At 51.4% G+C, this 23,894-nt stretch overlaps 2 protein-coding genes across 4 annotated transcripts in view; one reads left to right on the top strand and one right to left on the bottom strand.

Annotated features, from left to right (window-relative positions):
• The window catches only part of SLA (Src like adaptor), a 33,842-nt gene extending 21,028 nt beyond the window's left edge, over positions 1–12,814 (bottom strand). Inside the window, exons 1-2 of one of the 3 annotated variants that reach the window (XM_045181554.3) lie at positions 12,479–12,814; positions 1,295–1,392 (exon numbers count right to left, since the gene is read on the bottom strand). In XM_045181554.3, coding sequence (XP_045037489.2) covers positions 1,295–1,355 — 61 coding nt within the window. In that variant the 5' untranslated portion in view covers positions 1,356–1,392; positions 12,479–12,814. Of the gene's footprint in view, positions 1–1,294; positions 1,559–5,412; positions 5,558–12,478 lie in introns of those variants that run through there. The other 2 variants (XM_045181555.3, XM_024572160.4) reach the window with 2 other exon arrangements.
• TG (thyroglobulin) overlaps positions 1–23,894 on the top strand; it is a 201,722-nt gene that overhangs the window by 137,431 nt on the left and 40,397 nt on the right. The gene's annotated exons all lie outside the window — the stretch shown is intronic.

Genomic DNA, 23,894 nt, shown 5'->3' with positions numbered 1-23,894 from the left:
TGTTCTTTCTTCCCCTCTTTCATTGGGGTGGGGGGCAATTACTGGGCTAGAAAGGAGGGCAACTTGAAGTGCCTGCATCTGACGTGGGTGGGGAGCAGGGCAGCGGGGTCTCTACATACTCCCATGGGGATGTGTGAGGGGCCGTGAGACCGTGCAGAACCTGGCTGTCTCCATTTTGGAAGAAGTGAGAAGGCTGCCTTTTTAGGGGCCACGGAAGTCGTGGAATGAGCAGCAGGAAGAGCTGGGCAGGAGCCTGGCTCTGTCCACTCCCCTGCTGAGCTGCGGCCTGGCAGACGTTCCGGTGGATGTCTGTCCCAGGGCTGTGGCACTCGGGGCACGGAGAGTTAGGCGTGGTCACCCCTGCAAGGAGAGGGGTCCAGGCCCTGAGTGCTGTGCTGAGAAATGGGAAAGGGCATGTCCCAAGGTCTCCAGTGACTCACCCTGGGGACATCGGTGGGTCACCTGTCCTCCTGGCCATCCCCTTCCCAACTCCCTAGAGGACCCAGACAGTGTGTCCCACGATGCTGTGCCTAACAAATAAAGCCAGGCTGTTAGAGCGGCCAGCACCACGGACCCAGAGGGTGATGGGTTTTACTCTCGGCCATTCTTTCCTGCTCGCTGGTGTCCTCTTCCAGCTCTGTGGCCAGCCCCTGGAGGACTGTTGCTTCGGGAGTCTGGCTCCACCTGGCATCCCTGGGAAAAGCTGACTTTCGTCATCACTGACTAACCTGGGACACTGTGCCCTCCCCCGAGAACACCTGACCCTTGTGGTCCTACCAATGACACACAAGAATCCCTTTATTCTCAGGCAGATTTCCTAGGTGTAGCATCACACTTGATCAAGTCAGACGCCGAAAGCCCGAGCAGAGCTTTGGTAATCCGTGTTATGTGCCCACGACGCTATTATACACGTGAGAATATTAAAGCACAGCCTGGCCAGGTCTATGGGAAGCAAGAGCCTGGCCTTCAGAATCACACCCCCCTGGGCGGGAATCTACGAAGAGCTTATATTCCTGTCGTGGGCCTCAGTTCCCTCCACCTGTAAAGTGAAGGGATTGAACCAGCCCTTCTCAGAGGTCCATCCCAAAACGCCAGCAAGTCGGCATCCTTGCAGGGTGCCACTGCCCAATCTTTTGAAACATGTAATTATGAAGGAGTAAACTACACGCGACACGAGGGACCCATATGTGCCCACTGCTCTGTCCACACAGTGACCAGCACCCCCGTCACCCCATCTTTGCCCCGAGCTCGTGTGGGGTAGAGTTCTGCGTTGCACCAGAGAAGCCAGACTTACCATCCGGGCAGGGCAGAGTCCTCTCGGGAGGCGCCGGGGTGGATCGCACGCTGTTCCCCATCTCTCTCGCTCCCCGGGCTGCGGACAACGCGCGAAGCCTGCGGCACAGGGGGTACACACGGACAGTCAGCCACGCGCCCAGCCCGCCGGGTGGGGAGTGGCCCAGTTTACGGTACATGGTGCCTCATGTTTCAGGCAGCTCGCTCTTGAAAGGTAGCTGTTTTCATGTGAAGATGAGATTCGTGAATGCTGGTTACATTTACGCAGTGAGTTCTTTTATCAGGGGAATGACAGAGAAAAACCACAGAGAGGGAAGTTGCTAGCAAATGCTGTTGGTGGCGAAAGTTTCCATTCCCTTGCATGCTGGGTGACGGAAAGCTGCCAGCCGTGTTTGTGTGAGAGACTCGGAGGGTCACGTGGCCTGCAGGGCCTCTCGCTCCTGAGGCCTGGCCCTCAGGTGCTGCTTTCCAGCCCAGACGGGGCTGGGGTGGGGGTGTTTGGTCCACAGTTCTCTCCTCCGTCTGAGTCCCTCCCCATGCCCTAACAGACCGTGCAGAAGGAGGGCTCTGCAGTAAAACCCTGAATTCGCTGCACGCGCCACAGCTTTACATCTGCTGGTGCTCTTTAAACAGTTGTGTTTCAGTGCCAGTTGACACACGATATTGTATTAGTTTCACGTGTACGGCATAGTGATTCGATACTTAACAAAACTTAGGGCTGAGCACCCTGACACCATACAATATTATTGACTGTTTCTGCTGTTATTACAATATTATTGACTGTTTCTGCTGTTATTACAATATTATTGACTGTTTCTGCTGTTATTACAATATTATTGACTGTTTCTGCTGTTATTACAATATTATTGACTGTTTCTGCTGTTATTACAATATTATTGACTGTTTCTGCTGTTATTACAATATTATTGACTGTTTCTGCTGTTATTACAATATTATTGACTGTTTCTGCTGTTATTACAATATTATTGACTGTTTCTGCTGTTATTACAATATTATTGACTGTTTCTGCTGTTATTACAATATTATTGACTGTTTCTGCTGTTATTACAATATTATTGACTGTTTCTGCTGTTATTACAATATTATTGACTGTTTCTGCTGTTATTACAATATTATTGACTGTTTCTGCTGTGCCCTACTTTACATCTCCGTGACTGTTTCTGTGACTGGCAACTTGTACTTCTTAATCCTTTCCCCTTTTTCATCCAGCCCACCAAGCCCCCTCCTGTCGCCTCTACTGGGAGTTTGTTTCGGGTTTGTTTGTTTGTTTCGTTCTTTAGATTTCACGTATGAGTGAAGTCATAAGCTCATTGTCTTCCTCTGCCTGGCTTATCTCACTGAGCAGAATACCCTCCAGGTCCCTCCGTGTTGTGGCAAATGGCAACATTTCATTCTTTTCTGTGGTCGGGTAACATTCCTGCATGTACAGTGAAATCTATACAGATTGCGTTGTATACCTTTGATTATTGTAAAGTCCCTGCATCCTAACCCAATGCAGTGAAGGAAACTGAGTCTCAGAGAGGGTAGGGGACTTATCTAAGGTCACACAGCATGTAACCACGGGGCTGGGATTTGAACCACACATGCTAAATCTCTGGTTTGTTCCATAATGGTTCAGGTTCTATTTTGGAACATATAAGCTGGGTGACCTTGGGCACATTAATGACGTCTTCCTGCCTGTTGTGGAGAATAATACGAAAATGACACTGGGTCATTTTCTGGGTCTCACCCAAGGATTTTAGAAAGTGACTTAGGAGATTGCAGAATAAAGCGGTCCTCCCAGCTGCCTGAAGCCCAGAGGCCACGCCCCTGGCTCTATAGCGTCTGTCTCGTGGGGACAAAGAGGAGCGCTGATGCCATAGGCCCCCAGCCGGGTGTGGCCCATCTAGAGACTTGTGCTGCCTCCTGCTCTCTGTCTGCAGTTCAGGATCAAGGCCTTAGGCGTCTGAAAGGGTCCAAAAGTCAGCCAGTCCAACCCCACGCGGCCTCAAAGCCTTGCTCTGCGCACTACCCCCTCAGACTGTGGGACGCTCTGTGCTCTCCGAGCAAGGCCTCTCAAAGGCTTTCCCAGGGCTGCACCACTTCCTCCTCTTGGGAGGAGAAAGGGAGAGGCGGGATGCTTCGTGTATTAGGGAACAAGGAAAGCCAAAATGAGGATTTTTTGGAAGTTAATATATTTCCAATATTTATATGAATCATTTATCAGTTATAACTCAAAGTAATATAATATAAAGGTGCTGCTCTTAAGATAATTACAGAGTTGGCAAAAACTATAAACTCATTCTGCACCGTAGAAGGTGTGGCTGGAACGGGCCTCATATTCAAAGTTAAGAATTCTATCTTACGCTGATTGCACTGGTCGCTGCTCCCAGAAACAACAGGGCAGCGTGTGAGGGTGAGCCTCTCCTGGTGCGAGGCTGGGCCCTTCTTTCTCCATTGAGGAGCTGACAGCCACGTAGTGTGCCCAGATGTCCCAGTGAGGCCTCCCTCCACCTCTGTCCTATTCCCAGTGCCTTCCTGGAGCCCACCAGTCCCCACCCCCCGGCCCCCAGTCTCCCCATCTGTCATTGCCAAGGCCATTGGCCCACTGCAGAAAGCTGCCGGGACCTGTGCAGCGAGGCCCTAGCAGGCCCATCCTGCAGAGATGACCCTGAACCATGTGCAGGCCTCCCCCACCTCATTCTGTCTCATGTCCCCACACCACAGCACACTGTCCCCCCCCCCCCCCCCCCAACATTACCATCCTGTTTCCTATAGGCTGGCACTTGGTGTCAAGGACCAACGCAGACAGAGTCTTGCTCCTTTAACCCTGCTCCCAGAGCACCCGCTTGGGGTGTCATACCCCACCCCTCCAGACACCCCCAGGCCCTGTCCCCCTGGCCTGTCTTCTCTTCCTTCCTGCTCCATCCTCTCCTCTGAATCACTGCCAAGCAGCGGCCCCTGGCTCTCACATCCATCCCATCCCTTCCTTTATACCACAACCCCTGCACACTCCTCGGGAAAAGACTTGGTTACCCACGCAAGTGAGTTTTGACTTCACCTCTCCCAACAGCTTTGTAATCCTCAAATATCTGTGTGCTAGTTTAGGGGGTTCATGGAATCTAGCACAGGGAAAAAAGACTCAAAACTTGCAATTTTCAGGTGGGAAAGCTGGGCTCCCTCCAAGGAAGGGAAGAAACATACCCGGGGTCAGGAGATGAGGAGGGGGCAGTAGGTCCTCGGCATCCAGGGTCTTCTACTCTGACACCCTCCCTCTCCCGGTCTGGCAGTCAGCATGCAGGCCGGGGCTGGGTCCCGAGCCCCCCCATCCCACACTGGTCAGAAAAACCCATCGGGCTCACCAGCCCCTTAGTGGTGCTCACCAGCTTCCTGGAGTCTCCAGGAAGGAGTTAACTTCTCTGAAAGAGACTTTTAGTGGATAAGAGTAAAAAATGCCCCAGAGAATGAGAGCTGGAGCCTCCCTAATGAAATGGCCGGACAATTTGATTTAATCTGTGACAGTTTAATGCAGGAGCAGGAGGTAGGAGAGGGTAGGAGACATAATTGCTTCTAGAAACAATGAGGAGAGGGCAAAAGAGAAGTGAGTTAATTAACTCTGGCACTAAAATTTCTTGATTTCTCTCTCCCTTCTCTGTGTGATGTCCAAGGACCAGAGCTGGCCTCTGCCTCTTACTTCCCCCAGCCTTTGGACCAGTGCTGTCTTCTTTGCATGAACTTGGGCCTCAGTTTACTCCTTTTGCAAAATGAGATGAGTAGAAAAGATTGTCTCCAAAGAGAGAGCCACTGAATTAACTCTAGCAATCAAGACTCAGTGACTTTTGGAACGTTATTAATAAGAGAAAAGGACCATCATCCCTTTCGGATGAAGTCCCATTAGACAGAAAGCAAACCTTGTCTTTCTGTCTGCCAGGATCAGGGAAGACAGCTCACATGTGCTCTGCGCCCACCTCCTGGTGGGTGATCAGCAGCTGCCATTGCATTTAATCCTCTTCCCGCGTCCTGGGAGGCAGAGGTTCCCCCTTTACCTCCTCGGGTGGAGGTCAGCCCGTTAGCTCACCAGCGCACACTCCCAGAACTGGAAACACAGGGCCCACCTACCTCTCCTGACTTCAGAACCCGCGTCCTTTCTCCACGGCCAGCTGCTGTGTCTCCACGGGGACAAAGATCACCAAGAATTCTGGCCAGCGAATGGCGGGCCGCCATGAGAGGGGACGCCTGGCATGGAGGGGTCACAGCCGGCAGGGAGTTGCCGGCAGGAATGTGGGATGCGCCTGCTCCGGCTAGGTTTCTGCTGGGCCAGCCCAGGGCTCCTTGCAGCGTGTGCTCTGCGTTATCTTGTAAACACAGGGGTCAGGCTGCTCAGGACCTCGCTGTTCCAATGGAAGGTCGCCTGAGCCGCTTCACCGTGTGCCAAGGGGCGAAGGGGGAGTGAGCCAGAGGACGCTCAGCCGAGGGCAGGCAGGTCTGTACTCTAGTAAAACCAGGGGCAGCTGAAAACCCATGGTGACAGTGGGAACACGTAAACCCACTCAGGGACTCAGTCCTCCCTTCGGCCTTGAAAGATCTTCTGCAAAGTGTGACGGCCCCTAGCCCACTCACAGGATCAGCTTCCAATGTGTGAGTGGGAGGCCACAAGTGGGGCTCTCTCACTCACTGTAGCCCAACCTCAGCAGCTTTCCCAGAACCTCGGTCCCCACCTCCTTCCCAGCGATCCGCTCTCACCCGATGCCAGGTGCCGGCCTAAGCCCTTTAGAGCTGCCGTGCTCTGGGTCGCTCACCCCTCTACCATACGGGTGAGGTAAAGTAACTGACCTGTCCGAGGTCACAGGACTAGGGAGAGGGAGGGCTAGGGTTCACACCAGGTCTGGCTGCCTCCAAAACCTCTGCTCCCAACCTCCCAGAAGTGCTGTCCTCTTTCTTGCCCTCTGGTCTAGTCTAAGAATACAACAGAAAAGTGTTTTTTGAAAGTCATCAAAGCACCTATTGGGGACGGTAAACTTATGGGTTACACTTTAGTACAAGGGACACAGAGGTCCCAAGGGGTCTTGTGGATGTCAGGCGGCGAAGTTTGGAAGCCCAGGCCTGGGGGTCTGGCTGTGGGGAGCAGCAGGGACAGGAGGGAGAGGCCTGTTTAGATCTCAGCTGTCAAGGCCACTCCCTGGTGTCCTGGTGTGGTCAAGGGGCAGAGGTGAATCATGGGAAAGTGTCATAGCACCATGAGAAAGGACTGCTCATGCTCTGGGGGAAAAGAAAAAAAAAAACTAGCTATGTTTGTGACATTCCGATTTTATAAAACTATAATGCACACAGGTAGAAAAATATTAAAGGAAATTATTCCTAAGATGTCTCCAAGGTGAATTTATCAATTTATTTTTTACACCTTTCTGAAATCTCCAGATTTTCTTCTACATGCATGAGCAGAACCTGGAAAGAATGAGGGAGACTTGAAAGGTTTTTTTAAAAGCAGGCCAGACTGAGTTCAGATTCCAGTGACTGCCCACCCTGGCGGTGTGTCCTGTGGCAAGTTACTGTACTTCTCTGAGCCTCAGTTTTCAAATCCATGAACTTGAGGTCTAAGTACATGCCCTGCGGGATTATTCTGAGGATTCAGTTATAGATTACGTCCAAAGCAAAGACAAGTTTGGTGAGGTAAGTTAGCTAAAGATTTACCAAAGCCGACTCCTCCCGGGATTGGGTGGTCAGCCAGCTCACTGTGCAGGGTGAGCAGGTCCCTGCCCGTCCCCAAGGTCCTCAAATATAATGGGGAAAGGCTGGGCCAGGCAGTGATTCATGGCCCTTTTGCCTCAACTATCTCCGCTCTGTGACTGGTACCCACTGCCCTCCCTGTTGTTGGGACTTGCCCAGTGCTGCCTGTGTTGTGATGTTCTGCAACAGGGGCGGTAAGAGCTGGGACAGGGGCTTGACATCGGTTGGTTTCCCTGCCAAGGATCTTGCAGGATTTCCGGGGGCACCCCACCACATCCTGAACTCGCTCGACAGGTGCACCTGCCCTGCGACCCACATTGTTCCCTGGTCTCCTCTTGGGGCAGGTGCAGCCGCAGGCCTGCCGACCAACACTGCCTTGTCCTCCTTTCCCCGAGTGGCAGGGAGGCTGCGGTTCAGCTGGGGCCCTGGGGCACTGGGCAGGGCAGGACCAATGGAGAGCGGGGAGCCAGCTCAGAAAGACTCACCACCACCCCACCTCCTCCTCCCACCCGACGCAAAGCCGGGGGCCCCGAGAGCCATGTGGAAGAGACCCTGGGATATGCTCAGCCAGGGCAGTTCAAACCAGCTGCCTTGAAACCCGTCCTAAGAAATTTGCTCCAGAAGCTCCAAACATAAAATAGATCAAAGCAAGCTGCTGTTTGGGGCTGGCAGGGGGCAGCACTCCTGCCTCTCACTGCCTCCTGAGACGGCACCCCAGTCCTAGGATGTCATAAAGCATCGATGGAATGACGATACAGTTCAGTGTCCTGTATCGTCACATAGAAAAGGCTCAGAGAGGGCAAGCCACCTGCTCAAGCACACTCAGTAAGTCTGGACAAGGCTCTGTGCGTGTGCAGCACTCTGTCCACCACGGGAGAGCCGTTGTCCGTTTGGCAGCTGGGCTCTCAGGTCTGACGCCTGCGTCCGTGAGCCTGTGTTCTGACCCCTTCTACCTCGGGGTGCCCAGGAGGTGGACTCTCAGGCGAACAGGGAGGCTCAGCTTCCCCTTAAGACCAGGATGGAGGCATCTTACAAAGTATAAACCATTTTGTGGTCGTTTTAGGGTATGATAGGAAGAAGCCAGCTTTGGGGCAAGCTGGTGCTAGGGAAAGTTCCAGTTTTACCCCTTACTAAGTCACTAAACTTCTTTCTGTTGTTTTTATTTTAGAGATGGACATAGCCACCTCTGCCTTGCTGGGTTTTCCCGAGTCAGGATTAGAAGGCGGGTGTTACAGGGTAAGCACGTGACAGGGGTCTCAGAGGCTCGTCCCAGTGCTGACAGGTCATGTGGCCTGGGACGTGCCTTCTCCGCCTAGGCCTGGCGGGAGTCTGGGAAACAGTGTCTGGCTTTATTGCTCATTGAAGTCAAAAGTAACAATCCCCCCAGTTCTTTCTTTTCTAGATCAGCCTTTCCTACACAGGGCCCCCCCCCAACAAGACACAGGGCTGGTGGGATATGGTACCACCTTGTCTGTGACTCTGTTGGACCTGGGACACATTTTCTGCCAAAAACCAGGCTGCCAATGGGTTTAGACCCCGCGCCAGGTCCTGGATGCCCACGGCGCCTGTCAGCCGGTCGATGCCATAAACATTGACAATGGAAAAGGGGCCATAAAGACAGCTATTTCGATATTAATGGCACAGATGCACCGTTTCACAGCGTGGGAGAACAGTGAGGTCGAAGGGGCTTTTCCTTTCATTTCTAACGTGGACCCTAGAAAATGCAGACTTCATTCAAGGGGTGCGGATGGGGACTCCCTGGAGGCGCTAACGGCAGTCTGACGACGGGGCCCAGGGACCATCAAGTCAGTGATCGCTTTGCTGTCACCTTTCCCAGCAAGACTCAGTTTTGCTTTGCGTCCACACACACTGGAGTCACGAGTGTGGCTCCTACACGCATCGAGCGAGGTAGAAGTCTACGATATATTTTGCCTCCTGCGTATACTGAGCCTCCTGCTCAGGGTCCTCGCCCCTCACTCACCCCCTTTTTCAGCTCTCCTGTCTCTTCTTCCCTTCTCTCCCCCAGAACACCTGCATGGCCCTTGAAGTGGGCAATAATTTCAACAAGTGTCTGTGTCAGCTCGATGAGTGATGCAGTGCTGTGGGGACAGAGACCTCAGGTGTGGTGTTACTCCTGGCTGGCACATGGTGGGTGTTCCTTAGGGAAATGAACCACAGCAGATGAAAGCAGAAGGGTCAGTGTGCCTGGGAGAGACCTATCCCCATCACTGTGCCATGTGAATAGCAGGAAACGGAGGTCAGAGCATTTACATAACTTGCCTGGGGTCACCCAGCTGGTAAGAGGAGGAGCCAGGACTGGAGCCCAGCTGGCCAGCCCTAGCAGCACAGGGATTGGACGGAGGATTGCAGAAAGCTGTGTCTGTCCTTTATTATGGCAAGCTCACGTGACCGCTTCTCCGTGTGCTAGAGAGTCAGGTACATAACAGGTATTCAGTGGGTGGGCCAGTCCATGTATTGACTCAGGAGTAAACCAAGAACTGGGTCCTGACACTTCGGGTGCTTGGGATTGGTGTTCAGAGGATGTAAGTGTTAAGCCGATTGTCCATGTGACTTAGGGGGGTATGTGGGGAAAAGTAGGGGGAACTGGCACATCTGTGAATCGGGAAGGGGTGTGGCTACCTTCCAGGGTTAGTGTGGCAATTAATATTTAGTAGACTTTACTGACTACGCTGGTTCCCCTCTGACCTCTGTTTTGGGGCCAGCTTTCTCCCTACGTAGTACACACCTCCACTTGTCATTGTGTATCTATTTCTCTAAGTGTTTCCAACCCCCAGGCTGTAAACTCCCTGAGAACCCAGTCCGTGCTGTTATAGTCCTCAATGAAAAACCACCATCGAGCTGGTGCCTGGCACATAGTACATGCTCACTTAATGCAGTTTGGTGGCTGGAGTTATTGTCTGTACAGAGCCTGGCACCAGGCTGTGCTCTCAGGGGCAGCCTGTCCCTCTCAAGGTGGTCATTTCTGCCTCCCAGGACAATCAGGATGATAGTCCCCACTTTCTTCTGAAGCCCTGGGTGTCTCCCGGTTTCTCCTACACACCCCCTGAGTCCTGAGCCCTCCTCCAGCCACAGCCTCAGCTGCCTGGAAGGTGCCAAGGAGGGAACTGTGACTTTGCTAAGCTGTTTGACAACAGAAGTGAGTTGCTGAGCCCTTGAGGCCCCAGTTTCTGTCTGTAGCTCCAGTTACCGTAATGAAATGAGCCCCCTCCCCTGCTGGTTCTCAGATGGGAGGAAGTGGTTTGGACCCAGAGTGCTATTTCCTTAGGAGAGAGTCAGTCACATGGTGTGGCCTCAATGCATATTTACTAGTGGAAGGGACCGACAGATGAGGGGATGGGTGGCTGGATACAAGTCCTACCAGGGCCCCCAGGTTGCGGACAAGAGCCAAACAGTCTGGCCTGACATGCTGGGAATCCTTAATGAGATCTTTAAGCTCCAGCCTCCCTCGGAGCTGGGGGACATAAATTCTTGCTGAATGTCAAATGAAAAATTAAAATCGAGCTGCATTTATGTGTGCAGGAAGCTGACTGGGGTTTACCAGAATGAATAATTTCTAAGTCTTTAAGAGGTACACTCCCCTTGAACTACATTGCCAGCTCTCAAAATGCAGAGTGGGGAAATTTTTTCTGTGTTAGGAAAATGATTTCAGTTCGCTGCAATGCAAACCTTCCCAGGTCTGCATCATTTACTGTCTCAGGTGGGGGAGCATGCAGAGCTAAGCACGCAGGAAAATGGAGGCGTGGGGCCGCTGCAGTGAACACGGCCTAGAAGTACCCAAGGAAGTCGATGTTCTTCCATCGTCTGGGCTGAGATTGATACTAATAGCCACGGTTCAGAATTTAGCATCTCCTACACGTTGAATATGATTTAATCTTGTTACAGACACATGAGGAAGCTGGCCTTCTTTTTAAGAAAAGGAAACTACGCTCAGAGAGGCAAAGTGACTTGCCCACAGTCGCACAGCGCGTTGGCGGCCGGCCCAGAACGTTGACTCGGGGGTGGCCGACGGAGTCAGAGACTTTCCATGCAGCTGTCTGCGGCCCTGGCTCTGCATCTGTTTAAGGTGCTGGAGTCTAAATAGACTGCAGCCTGTCCATCCCATGGGTTTTTACTAGTGGCAGTAATGTGCTGCTCAGAACGTACTAAGTGCTCTCGAATAGCATTCTCCTCACTGAGAATATCAGTGGCAAAAGATTGCGCAAGGACTTTGATTTGCTCTTACCTCCCCAATTTTAAAAGGACCACAGCCCAATTTAGAGACTTGTGGCTCAGCATCTAAGGCAAACCGCGGGATGACAATTTGCAGAATACGAGGTGTATTTCTCCCAACACAAAGAGCCCTGCTTTAAGTACACACTCAGGTCCTTCACATTCTCGCCGAGACTCTCTCCACCCCCACCTCAGAGCCTCTCACTGCTGTGTGACTTGGACGAACCACTTAACCTCTCTGAGTTTTGTTTTCTTATTTGTCAAAAGCAAATAATAATTGCAATCTTACAGAATCGTTCTGAGGGCTGCAGGAAAATAGCTTTTCAGTCGACATGCCTCCCCTGCCACTCGGCGTGGTAGACACCATCCCTTCCCTTTTGCACGTGTGACCCCAAGTCAGGACATTCTGAGCCCAAAGCCGTGGTCATTTCCCTGACACACCAGGACTTGTGGACACCGAGGAACTTCAAAGAATGTGGAGTGTGCCATATCCCTGAGAGAAATCTACTTCTCCAAATCCTTTCTGATCCGACCCTTGCCCTATACACGTACACACCACCTACTTTGGTGTTTACCACTCATTATATCAATTATTGTTGCAATTTCCTGAAGGAGGCTCACACAGCCAAACTCCCAGAAGCACTGCGATGAGCATTCGGCCACTCTGGGCTCTCTTCACCTTTAGACGCCAGGACTGCTTACTGATAGAATTTATCGAGTGCTTCTTTGTGTCTGAACCTGGCCAGGCACTCAGCACATCTCAGCACATACCATCTACCCAATACCTGCGTGAATGGAGTCCCATTATTCTCACTTCACAGAGGAGACAATAAAGGCCTGGAGAGGTTAGGCTGACTTGCCCAAGGCCACACTGCCAGAAGTCTGACAGAAGCAGCAGTTGTCCTTAGTAAGAAGCCCACTGTGTGCCAGGCTGTTCTGCAGCCGCAAAGTCTCCCCGGGCAGGACCGTGCTGGCCCCAGCTCCCCAGCCCCCCAGCCCTCTGGGCCGTATAATTATGCACTAAATATCCACTGAGCAGCTGGGATGTGCTGGGCCCTGTGAGAGGTGCTGGGCCCTGTGAGGGGCGCTGGGCCTCCCTGCAGACGGTGCCCTGCCTGTTCTCACCGAGAGCTTCTCTATCTCCAAAAAGTTACCCCCCTGCCAGCTGTGTATCTAAGGGCTGCTGATGTCTCTCCCCGCCCGGCCCCTGACACATCCCCCAAGATACCTTCACAGGCTGGACATGGTCTCCCCTGGGAGTAGCTGACGAGGGGGTGCCAGGATCGCCGTCAGCGCCTCTGCGTCAGCTGCAGCTGCTCTGGCAGAGTGAGCGGGCAGCTGGGCCTCCCACGGGTGTAGACAAGCCCATGCTATCAAGAAGAGCAGCAGTTGCTACATACGCCACACGCTTCCTCTGTGAGAAACGAGGAAGGCACAGGCCTTACAGAGGGGCAGGTTCCTGTTTTCAGTAGCCACTCTGCGCAGCCTTCTCTCTGCAAGGACAGGGAAGAGAGCGGCATTAGGGAGTTTTCTGCAAGGCACTAGGAGCATGGGCAGCTGGATTCTGAAAGGGCAGGCCACGTTCTGGCTTTCAGAGCCTGGGACAATTTTGTCTGGAGTGAAAAGGCAGAAGAGGCCAAGGGGCTGTGCTCATGGTCCCTGGAGCTTGCTGGGTCCAAGGAGCCGCAGCTTCTCTTTTCTGGGTTTCCCAATTATTTCTGCTTCCTTATGTCGCTGCCAAGTCAACCCCAGAGCAGAGCTTCTGGCCCCGCTCTGCCGTGGACTAGGTTTTAATTGGCAGAGGCTTAAAATAGTAGCATCAAAGCCCCTCTACAGAAAAGGAGCTGCCCACCAGCCTCCCAGGACGAGGCACACTGTCCCTGGCTGTGCTCCACCAGGAGAAGCCAGGAAGGTGATGAAAAACAGGCTTAAACAGGTTAAAGTTGACTAAGAAAACAAGGCAACTGAATTCAATGTGTGGTCAAGGGAAAAGCGCTCGGAAGAATATTATTGGGACGTGGGGTGGTATTCAAATATATAAACTGTGGGTTAGACAGTAGTGTGCAGCATCCATTTCCCTGGGTACGCCAATGACGTCGTCGTTATGTGGGAGAAGGTGCCAGTTTTAGGAGATACGTGCTGATGTCTTTGGAGGTTAGGTGTCAGAATGTCTAAACAGTGCACTAAAAGAAATAGAAATATAAATGATAAATTTAAATAAAGAGAAAGAGAACATGAGAGAGACAGAAAGCAAATGTAGCAAAATAACATCAGAGGAACATAGGTGAAGGGCGTATGTACATTGTAGCATTTCAACTTTTGGATGGCTTTAAATCTTTTAGAAATAATAACATACAGCTCTCTGTTCATAACACTCTGGTCTCACACAGGAAACCTGGCGCCTGGGGCCCACAGGGTTGTCAGTGGCAGAGGCAGAAGCTGCTGAATGTGACTCCAGGCATGGGAGTCATCTGCTTGAGCTGGGAATGTTGGGGCTGCTTCTGAGAGCCCTGGACGATGCCCCACCTCACAGAGATGTCAGAACAGAGTATCCAGTGACTTGCCAGAATCACACAGCTGGTCCTGGAGCAGAACCCAGGCCTGTGTCTCTCTGGCTGCTGCTGTGAAGCCCAACCCAGCAGGGCCGACCTGGCCGCCGGGGGCAGGGGGGGATAGTCATTTAGAAACCTCACTTGGCGTAGTTATCGAAGATGAATTGAAAACATTGGGGCCACTTCTAAATTTAGAAGGAACTCTATACTAGATAGATGCTTCCTTAGACGGCTTGTGAAAACACCCGCAGGGCGCACGGCACCCTGGGAAAGGACGGAGGAAACATTGCAAAAGACCAAGTGGGCGATTTGCCTGCGAGGGGAAGAGCAGAAAGGTAGAAATGTGCCTCACTGGAGTTTTTCCCCCAAAATTCACAGGGAGGCACAAAGGAGGTTTGGGCCAAGAGTCAAAAGGCATGATCTTTGGGGCAACTTTTCAAAAAAAAATCCTACTGAGAATCTCTGAATTTATTCCCTTATTTAATCATTTATTCCACGAAACATCACTGGGCCAGTCCCAGGCCCCAGAGTCCAGCTGCGCACAAAAACCCTGCGCCAAGGGAGCAGGCTGTCTCTTGGGGAGCCATGAGATAAAGGATGGACCTATGGCAGGTACCAGTCGTGGCGACGGCTGGGAGGAAAGGAAATGGTCACTGTGACAGGGGGGCCCCAGGCGCTCCTTCCCACCAGTGATCCATGGTGGGGGATGGGCTGTCCGTGGGGAGGCCTTAGCTGAGACCTGTAGGAACACCTAGGGAGGAGCCAGGGCGTGAGAGGCTCATGCAGAAAGAACCGTGGGATTAACACAGGCTTTGGGGGTTGAGGGGGAGACATGTGGGCCCTAAGAAAGCACCAAGTCTGAGGGCAGATAGGCAGAGACCATAGCGGGATATTCATCAAAGGACACGTTTCAACGGAAGAAGCTGCTGCAGAGGAGAAGCTCTGAATGTGGAACCCCGGGGGCCGGGGTTGCAATGCCCACGCTGCCCCTTTCTATTGGGTAACTGGGTGACCTGGGGTGCTGCTGCTAATGTCCCCTGGCCTGGATGTTTCATCACATCATGTCCTTTTTCAGTCTTGGGGTAACTGACAGGAATCAGAGTAAGTTCTAGACAACGTTCTAAAACTCCCCATGCAGGGGGATGGTGTGGAGGTTGGAGCCCACGCGTGGCAAGGGATACCCCCCGTCCCAGGGACCTCAAGTAGAAGTATGGCATCAGCCCTGGCCCAGCACCGAGTCAGGAGGCTATGCGTCCGAGCTCACGAAGACACGCGGGTCCATCAGTGTAGAAAGCACCTGATTTCCAGGGCTCTGTCACTTCATTAGTGACCAAGGCTGGGCTCATGGCCATGGGCAGACCAGCAAGACTCCCCTGAGGGTTGAAGATTAATCAATTTAGTCTCAGGCTTGAGTCCTCAAATTACGGAAATGAGATATTCCACTGTGTAAACAACTAGCTTTGCACACTTTGGTAGTCGGGAGCCAGATGTCGCATTCCCCAGCCGGGGTTATGGCAGGTGTCCTCACCCAAGCAAACGAAGCCCATTTCTCCAGCTGCCAGTCTCAGGGCGATTTGGCGTCATGCGGCAGGGATGCGGTGATTAAGCCCTGCAGTTTACAGCTTGGTCCAGTATGACCGGATCCCCAGTTCTACTCAGAGTCCTTTTTCTTCTTTCTATGTAAACGTGGGAAAGGTTGGAACATGAAAAAGGCAACCTCAAGAAGGAGTTTACTCATTCTCAAAGGAGAAAATCAAGAGTGAGTCAGTTTACTCAGGAGGGAAGTGCAATGCGAGTGGACTGAACGCAAGGCGCTCTTGGTGCCATAGAACGACGGATGGGTTTCTTGTGCCCAGCGAGGGCTTAAAGCATACGATCTTCAAGATCCTGTGCAAGCTAGAAGTTCTCCGAGAGCCATGTCTGTGCCCCTTCTCTGGCTGGATAAGTACTGACCCATTCATTCATCCATCCATCCATCCATCCATTCATTCATTCAGCAAGTATCTGTGGAGCACCTGCTCTGTGTTGGGCACCGCTGCGGGGTCAGGGTTAGAGAAACAAACAAGCAGTGGTACAGAAGGCTACTGAGGGAATGGGGACAGTAAGGAGAACTGTCACCTGGAAGAGAGTTTTGTGCAGAGCCCAAAGTGACACCAATGAGACGATGAAGAGGAGAAGGACCAGGTAAAGCAAATGGCAAATGCCAAGGGTCGGGCTGCCAGTGCTCGGGCATTGAAGGAAAGAGAAAAGGGAAGGGAACTAATGCTTAGGCAGCCAGGAAAGAACCGCGGCTGTTGCTTACACTACCTGTTGACTCTCCCTAATTACTCTGTGTGTCTAGACTTCACCTGAAGAAACCCAGGCTCCTGGGGTTTCACTTACTTGCTCTAGGTCACCCAGCTGGTGAGTGACACCAACCAGGTCTAGCGCAGTAGCCTCTGGAGGTGAGCTCACTGTCACTATTGTGCTGGCTGCTGTGAGGCCCTCCCATGGCTCCCCTCCTCCGTCCTAGCCCTGTCTCCCTGAACAAGACAGGTCCTGTCCCCACCTTCCCACAGCACCTGCCGTACACTGCTGGTTGCCCCATGACCGATTGCATCCCTTTGCCTGGCATTCGATGTTCATCACAGCTTGTTCTGCACCATCCTCCCGTGACAGTGTCCCCACAGCAGGCCTCCACGCCCCACGTGGACTTTTTGTGTCCCTTGGCACCCAGACAGCCTCCCACCTCTTTTACTTTGCCACTGCCCGTCCCCTACCTGTGTGGAGTGCCCCACTTCCTGCAAGTCCAATCCCTGAGCTCACCTTGTCCATATGGACCCCCAGGCCTCCCCCAACCAGAAGTGGCTGCTCCCCCCTCAGAATACCCCTGGCAGTTTTACCTGCCCTGCAGGAACAAGGACACGTGCATATTGGAGTCGAGAACAGGAGGAGGGGTGGTTTGGGGGGAGCTGTGTGACCTGGCAAAGTTTTCTGAATCTCTCTGGAGCCTGGGCATCGTTACTATTCCTGCTTCCTTCCCAGGTCTTCAGGGCCCATGGAAGAATGTGTATAGATGAGCTCTCCTAGTGCAGGGCACGTAGTGGGGGGCCCCTGGGTATGGACGCCTCCCTTTCCTTTCAGCATGGACCATAAGCTTCGGAAGGCAGGGACACACCGAACACATGACCACTGAGCCTAGCCCTGAGCCTCTCTCCAAAGAGATGATCCATAATCGCCCATTAAATGAACGAGTGAATGAATGAATGAACGAATGAATGGATGTGATTGAGCTGCCTTCTAAACAACAGCACGTGCTTTGTGACTACTGACTTTCTCCCTCTGGGGAAGATGATAAGCCAACCATGAAAATCAACTGGGAGAGGTCAGAGGCTATCGCTCCTCTAGAGATGGGAGTTTATATGTCTGGAACCATCTCCAAAGTTGGATGAGTGAGTGGTCCATCTGGATGAGCTGAAGTGTCCAGCTGGAGCGGAACTTAAATGTTTATGTCATCAGAACCCTTTTGTGTACCTTTGGGGGTGCCTCTTGGCACTGAGTGTTCTCCAGAAAAAGAAAAGTAGAAGCTTCACTTCCACTGTCAGTCTCGCTGAGAGCAGTTGCACAACCCTGTTGATTCACTAGAACTGGTCTCTCTGGTCTTGCCCAACCCAGCCCTGCCGCATCCACCTGGGGAGGCCGCACTGCTCCTCGGCTGTGGGAGGGTTGAAAAGCAGGTCAGATGACTTCCCAGAGCTCGGGGAAGCCTCTGAGCAGGGTCCTATTTCAGTCTCTGCAACCCTACAGTTTTGCTGTTCTTACTAACTTCCTCTAGGTACACTAATATACACACTCTTTTATTTATGATGTCTAACTCAGACATTGCCTTATTTAAATGAGCATTAGAGTAAATGAATGTTAGCCTCAGGCCAGCTGTGAGGCTGAGCTCTAGGACGACAGGGGTGTGTGACAGGTGCCCTGCCTTATAGGAGCTCCATGAACAGGGGCCGGGGATGAACCACAATGACAGGCAGTGTGGCGGGGGTTCCAGAGAGGAGGGAACACAAAGGAAATCCTCTCAGTGTTGCAGTGGCCCCGAGGCTTGATGGAGGGATGATGTTCAGCTCAACTTTGAACATGAGCAGAGTCCACTATGGCTAGGCCTTTGGCAGTGCTGGCCAGGATATTCAATTTGTACCTCCTCATTTTTTGTTTCATTTTGGGATGAAGTCAGTTGGGTCTTCTCTGGAGTTGGAAGTGACTTCAGTATCCGCCAATCATCAGTTACCCCGCCTCCGCGGATCTCCTGGCCCGTCTCAAATGCATCTAGGGGACAGGCTGATGAACCGGCCCTTCTCAAATCAATTCTGTCTCAGTCCCGATCTGCCCCAGCCTTCCAGCCCTGCCCCCCATATCGTCCTTGGCATTTGTCTGGATTCCTCAGCAGGTCCTTGCTGCCCTGACCCACCTTCCCAGCGACCTTCCACTTTCTCCTACTGCTTGGACACGCTCTGCTGGCTTTGCCTCTGGGTTCCCTTTGGCTGTTCCAGCAACCTGGAATGGCAGGTTAGGGTCTTCCCCTCATTTTAGGACCTTCCAGAACCAGGAGTGAGTCTCCCGCCAGGGTTATCCAGAGCTTGGTCCTTTCACGCTGCTGATTCAGAGTCTTGTCACAGGGCTCTTGCTCTCTTAACCCCTGCAAGAGGTGGGGTCCAGCCACACGCCCCCTGGTCTTGTCCTCTGACCAAAGGTGAGATTCTTCAATTGCCCAAATGGCCCATGCCCCAGTTGGGGAGGAGGGGTGGTGCCAGAATGACCTGGGACTCTCCCGGTGGCACAAAGTGTGCTGGTCACTTTAATTCCCCGCAGCAGAGTAGACACTGGGAGTCTGTGGTGACGTCCTAGTTCAACTCTCTTTTCTTCAGCCCACCAGGAAAAGGGCCCCTTCCGGTTGTCTGGTGGAGGCACCTCCAAGCTAGCTGATCACATACCTGACAGTAAAAGAATTCTGCATATGCACATGGTCGTTAATTACATACACAGGTTACTAATGTATGCATTATAAATGTAAAAATATTTTGAAAGGGTAAGAGTGCTCAACATTTATAAGTACATATCCAAGCCTTTTCTTCCCATGCTCCAGTGAATGGTTTGGGGAAGCGAGATTGGAAGAGAAACATTAAGGAGGAGACGGGCATCATTTCTAGACAAAGGGGGATCTTAAGAGGGAATTTTGAAATATCACATCCTATCTTCTCTCGATGCAAACGCATAATCTGTCTTCCAGGAAGGGCACAGAGATCCTCGTGAGCTCAGCCTAGAAACAAAGACCAAAGTCAGTCTTCCCGTGACAAAGAAGACTCAGCGCATGGTGGCACTGGCCGGTGTCGGACCCGTGAAGGGTTTCTTGTAGCAGCTTTTCCCATCTCTGTGTGGGTGTGACTTCCACAGACTGGAAGTTCCCTGAAGATAGGGGCTACCTATTTCATCAATGATTGCCACCTAGCCCTAGCACCTTCCACGGCCACAGCAACCAGCAAGTATTTACTAGGAAGAAGGGAGCTTGCATGGGAGAGAGAGAGGGAGCAGGTTTAAAAAAAAAAAAAAAAGGAAGGAAAGAAACCGCCTTTTCTGTAGATTACAGACTTCCTTAAGGCCTCAGATTTCTGCCTCCCGGCAGCATCTGCAGGTAAGAGGAGCTCCCAGACCCACAGACGTGATGGGGTCATCCCGATCACAGACCAGCTCCCAGCGCTGCAGCTTGTGTCCCCAGAGAGTGGCCCAGCTGCCTGGTGGGGGAGAGATAAGGCCTCTGCCATTAGCTGCCCCACGTGACTGAAGCCAGGCCTCTGAACTGCTCTGCCCGGGTATTTTCATCTCATAAAAAATAGTAGTGATAACACTTGCCCAGCCTCCACTAATGTGCTTTCGCAGCACAAAAGGAGGCTATGGTCTGTAACGGAATGAGTGTGGCTTTGGCGAAACTCCCTTCGAACTCTTCACTCCGTGATGCCTTAATACTTCTGGGAGATGCGCTTTTTCACAAATGACAAGGATCTGTAGTCATTACCCGAAGAAGACCAAGTTCAAAACTGGCCTTGATGAGATTTAAAATGGTGCCCCCGGGGACAAATGTCTGGATGAGTGTGAAATTGTCCGCCAGAGTGTCTTTCGTTACCCGCTGGACCAGGAGCAGGGGCAGCCTGGGAGAGATAGGAGAGGACAGACGAGCTCAGGTGCTTGAAAATTCTTGGCCAAAACAAAATCTCAACCCCCAAACTGATCTTTAGAGGAAGAATGTTTCACTAGTTTTTATTTCAGTTTGAGTGGCAATAACATTATAATAATGATAACTGTTGTCTGTATAGTGCCTTGCAGGTTATATTTTTCAAGTCTGTTATTTCATTTACTTTTGCAAGAACTTTGTGAAATATTGATTATGATTTTAATGATTGCTGTTGCTTACCGGAAGCCTAATGCATGTAAGCACTGCACATGCTGTCTCATCACTCCATCTCCCCCAAAGAACATTCTTATCCTCATTTTACACCGAGGAAACTGAGGTGTGGAGAACTTTAATAGCTTTTCTAAGGACACACAGCAAGTAAGAGGGAAAGCTGGACTTGAACCTAGGCCAATGGGCCCCATGACCCATGCTCTTGATGCCACACCTTGAGACAGTGTTATATACCCACTTTAGAGATGGGAACACTGAGGCTCCAAGAGTAAAGCCACCTGATAATTTGTCAGTGTAGGATACACTCTGATTTATCTAGTCCCGAAGCCCTTGCTGGTCCATTTTCTCTACGATAGAATAATTCACAGCTGTTTTTACCTGGCACATCTGAAGGGGGTGGTGTTGGAAAGGATGTGAAATGGGTCCCAGGGGCGCAGCAGGGCAGGGATTTGGCACGCACCTGTTTCGTTATATAGAAATGCAGCTGCACCTCAGCAAGACCCCTGGGAGTGCCCACGCAGGGGGTCTGGGAGTACACTCTGCGGGAACTGCAGGCCCTGGGCTGTCAGGGCCCTGCTCCTTACTGGGCTCATACCTCACGCCAGCTGGTGTGCATACGGGATCAGGAAGTGGTCACCACAGTGGAAAATGCTGAGCCCATCTGAACACATGAGGCCAAGTGTAGGGGCTGGGGTGAGGCTCTGGCCTGAAGACACAGACAGCAAGACGGGCCAGAGCCAAGGGTTTCCGTCCAGCTGGTCGAGCAGATAGCTCGTCCTCAGGAGCCCCCGTGGGTGTGTCCACGGCAGCCTCTCTGGTCCGGATGTTAGTTGGGAAGCAAAGCGACAGGAGTAAGTGACTAGAGTGACACATCTAGGCCCTTTTACAAGTTATAATGATGGGATTATTTTAAAAGGGAGCCCACGCCCAAGGTGTGTGTCGGAATTGTTCATTGAGAACAGAGAGAACAGCTCAGGAGCCTGCATTTTGCATTCCCTGTGGAATAAGTCATCGTTGTCACCTCAGCCGTCACTCAGGTGTCGGCTTGTAAGGGAGACACCTTTGCCTGCAGAATCAGTTCTTCTCAAGTGCCAAGCATTTAAATGGTTTCTGACAGCCAGAAGGTGACTGAGGCAATTAGATGCAATGCTTGTCACAGATGGAAAAAGGCATTTTGTCAGATCTGCAAGAACCTGGAGGAAAATGTAATAGGAGAGCAAGCTCTGTTCTAAAGGGGCAGAGCCAAGGCCTACCTCCTCCCCTTTTCCAAGCCTTGCCTGGAAGGTGGCCTATAGAGGGCTCCCCACAGTGATGCCCACAGCTAAAGGGGGCAGTGTGGAGCTAAGCCAAAACGTCTGCAGAAGTTGAGGTGGAGTGCAGAGGGTTACTTCCTTCTGTTTCCTTCGGCACGTGGAAGCTGGGTTGTGGAGTGGCTTTGAGACGAACAGCCTGAACCCACCTCCCAGGCAGTGGGTGGTATGGGGCAAGTCATGCACCCTCTCTGAGCCCCGTCACTCTGTAATACAAGGGGCACAAGCGTGGCTCCCCGGTGCAGAGGGTTCCTCAGCACAAACTGAGAACAGTGCGTGAAGTGTTGAGCACACAGCAGCCCCCGCTACCTGCTGGCACCTTCCGTCTCTTCCCTCCAGTGTAGACAGTTGGTGGGCGATTTAAGTCTGCAAATAAAAATACACCAAGGTACATCCTTCCTGCAGGGCAGCTTGACAGCACATGGCAAAAAGAAAAAAGGTTTTAAAAATATGTATGTTTGGAATGCAAGGTGAGACTTCTGGCTCTTGGGTTAGGCAATGGTTTCTTAGATATGACCCCAAAACCAGAAACAGAAAGAAAATGGACTTCATCAAAATTAAAAACATTTGTGTCACGAAAGAGACCCTCTAGAAAGTGAAAAGACAGGCCATAGAATGGGGGCAAATGTTTACAAGTCATCTATCTGATAAGGGACTTATATCTGAACTGTATAATGAACACTCACAACTCAACAAAAAGACAAAGAACCCAATTTAAAAATGGGCAAAGCCCTTGAATAGACATTTCTCCAAAGAATATGTACAAATGGCCCATAAGCACGTGCAAAGAGGCTCAGCACCCTCAGACTTCAGGAAAATGCAAATCAAAATCCCAGTGAGATACCACTTCATACCCACTTAGATGGCTATAATAATGATAAAAAAAATGATAATGAGCGCAGGTGAGGACGTGGAGAGCCTGGACCACGCCTGCGTTGCCTGAGGGAATCTAAAATGCTGATGCTGCTTTAGAAAGCATTGTGGCAGCTTCTCCAAAGGTTAAACGTAGAGTTTCTTTGTGACCCAGCGATTCCACTCCGGGGTACACAACCAGGAGAGATGAAAACACACATCCACACAAAAGCTGAACAGGAGGGCTCATCGCAGCATTATTTAGTCACTAACCCCAATGTCCATCAGCTGATGAAAGGAGAAGACATTGTATGTCTATACAATGGAATAGTGGTCGACAGCGAAAGGGAATGAGGCGCTGCTGTGTGCTGTGACACGGGGAAAGTGAAAAGAACAGACGCAAAGGGCCACCTACTGTACGACCCCATTTATACGAGGCATTCAGAGCAGGCAACTCTACAGAGACAGCAGGCGAGTGGTTGCTGGGCGCTGAGAGGGCGGGTGGGGAGTGGGGGGCGGCTGTTGATGGGTGCAGGGTTTCTTTGTGGGTGACGAAAATGTCCTAAAATTAGATTATGGTGATGGTTACATGACTGTGCATATAACTAGCATGCTTTGAATGAGTGAGCACTATGATGTCAGAGCGCAGTAAAACCACTTTTTAAAAGTGAGCTATAGAGGCCAAGAAACATAGCTTAAAATACTACCTATGTAGTACAAAAATATCTTCCTTTAATAAAGACTTTTACATATATATAGTTAATGGAAAACTATGAAAATGTTATGTAAACAGTCATTCAATACATTCTTATTATCAGGAAAAAAGGTACACCTTCTGACCCAGGAATTCCATGGTATAAGGAAATTATCACAAGTATGTGAGTAGATTTAGCTATAAAGATGTACATTGCAGTGTTGCCTAAAACATCCTAACATTAGAAGCAATAGCTATCACTCACTGCGTACTCAGAATTTGTAGTGCACCATAGTGCTGTATGGAAATCATCTCATCTCCACGCGCGAACAATCCTCTAGGGAACCTATCCATATCACTATACTCCTTCTGACGGGGGAGGAGAGAGCCAAAGCAAACAGCTACAAGTCAGAGCTGGGACTGGCGTCCAAGTCTGCCACTCTCCAGGACCGGCAGGTGCTCCTCACTGTGACTGTCTCTGTCGCAGCCCCAACACCAGATTGCACTCCGGCATTCGAAACAGCCTGGTGAATTAATAGGTGTCAGCCCACAGCCACGTTCACAATGGACTGTTGGGTGGAAGAGACAGGTTCAGGACCAATAGGATCTCACTCACTATGGCAGGTAGATACGTATACAAACACCCACACACCGGCGGAAGAGACGGACGTGGGGAACGAACGCACGGCATGGAGCAGCCGTCCTCCGTGATTGAGAGGGCCGTGTGTCATTTTCGTTTTCTTTGTGTTGCGCTCCTTCACTCTGCCCCTGACTTCTGTGCTGCTGTAGCGGCTCTCCAA

The sequence above is a fragment of the Desmodus rotundus genome, chromosome 8 (genome assembly GCF_022682495.2).
Source record: "Desmodus rotundus isolate HL8 chromosome 8, HLdesRot8A.1, whole genome shotgun sequence".
In the NCBI taxonomy this organism is placed as follows: domain Eukaryota; kingdom Metazoa; phylum Chordata; class Mammalia; order Chiroptera; family Phyllostomidae; genus Desmodus; species Desmodus rotundus.
This window is presented reverse-complemented; position numbering and strand designations above follow the sequence as displayed.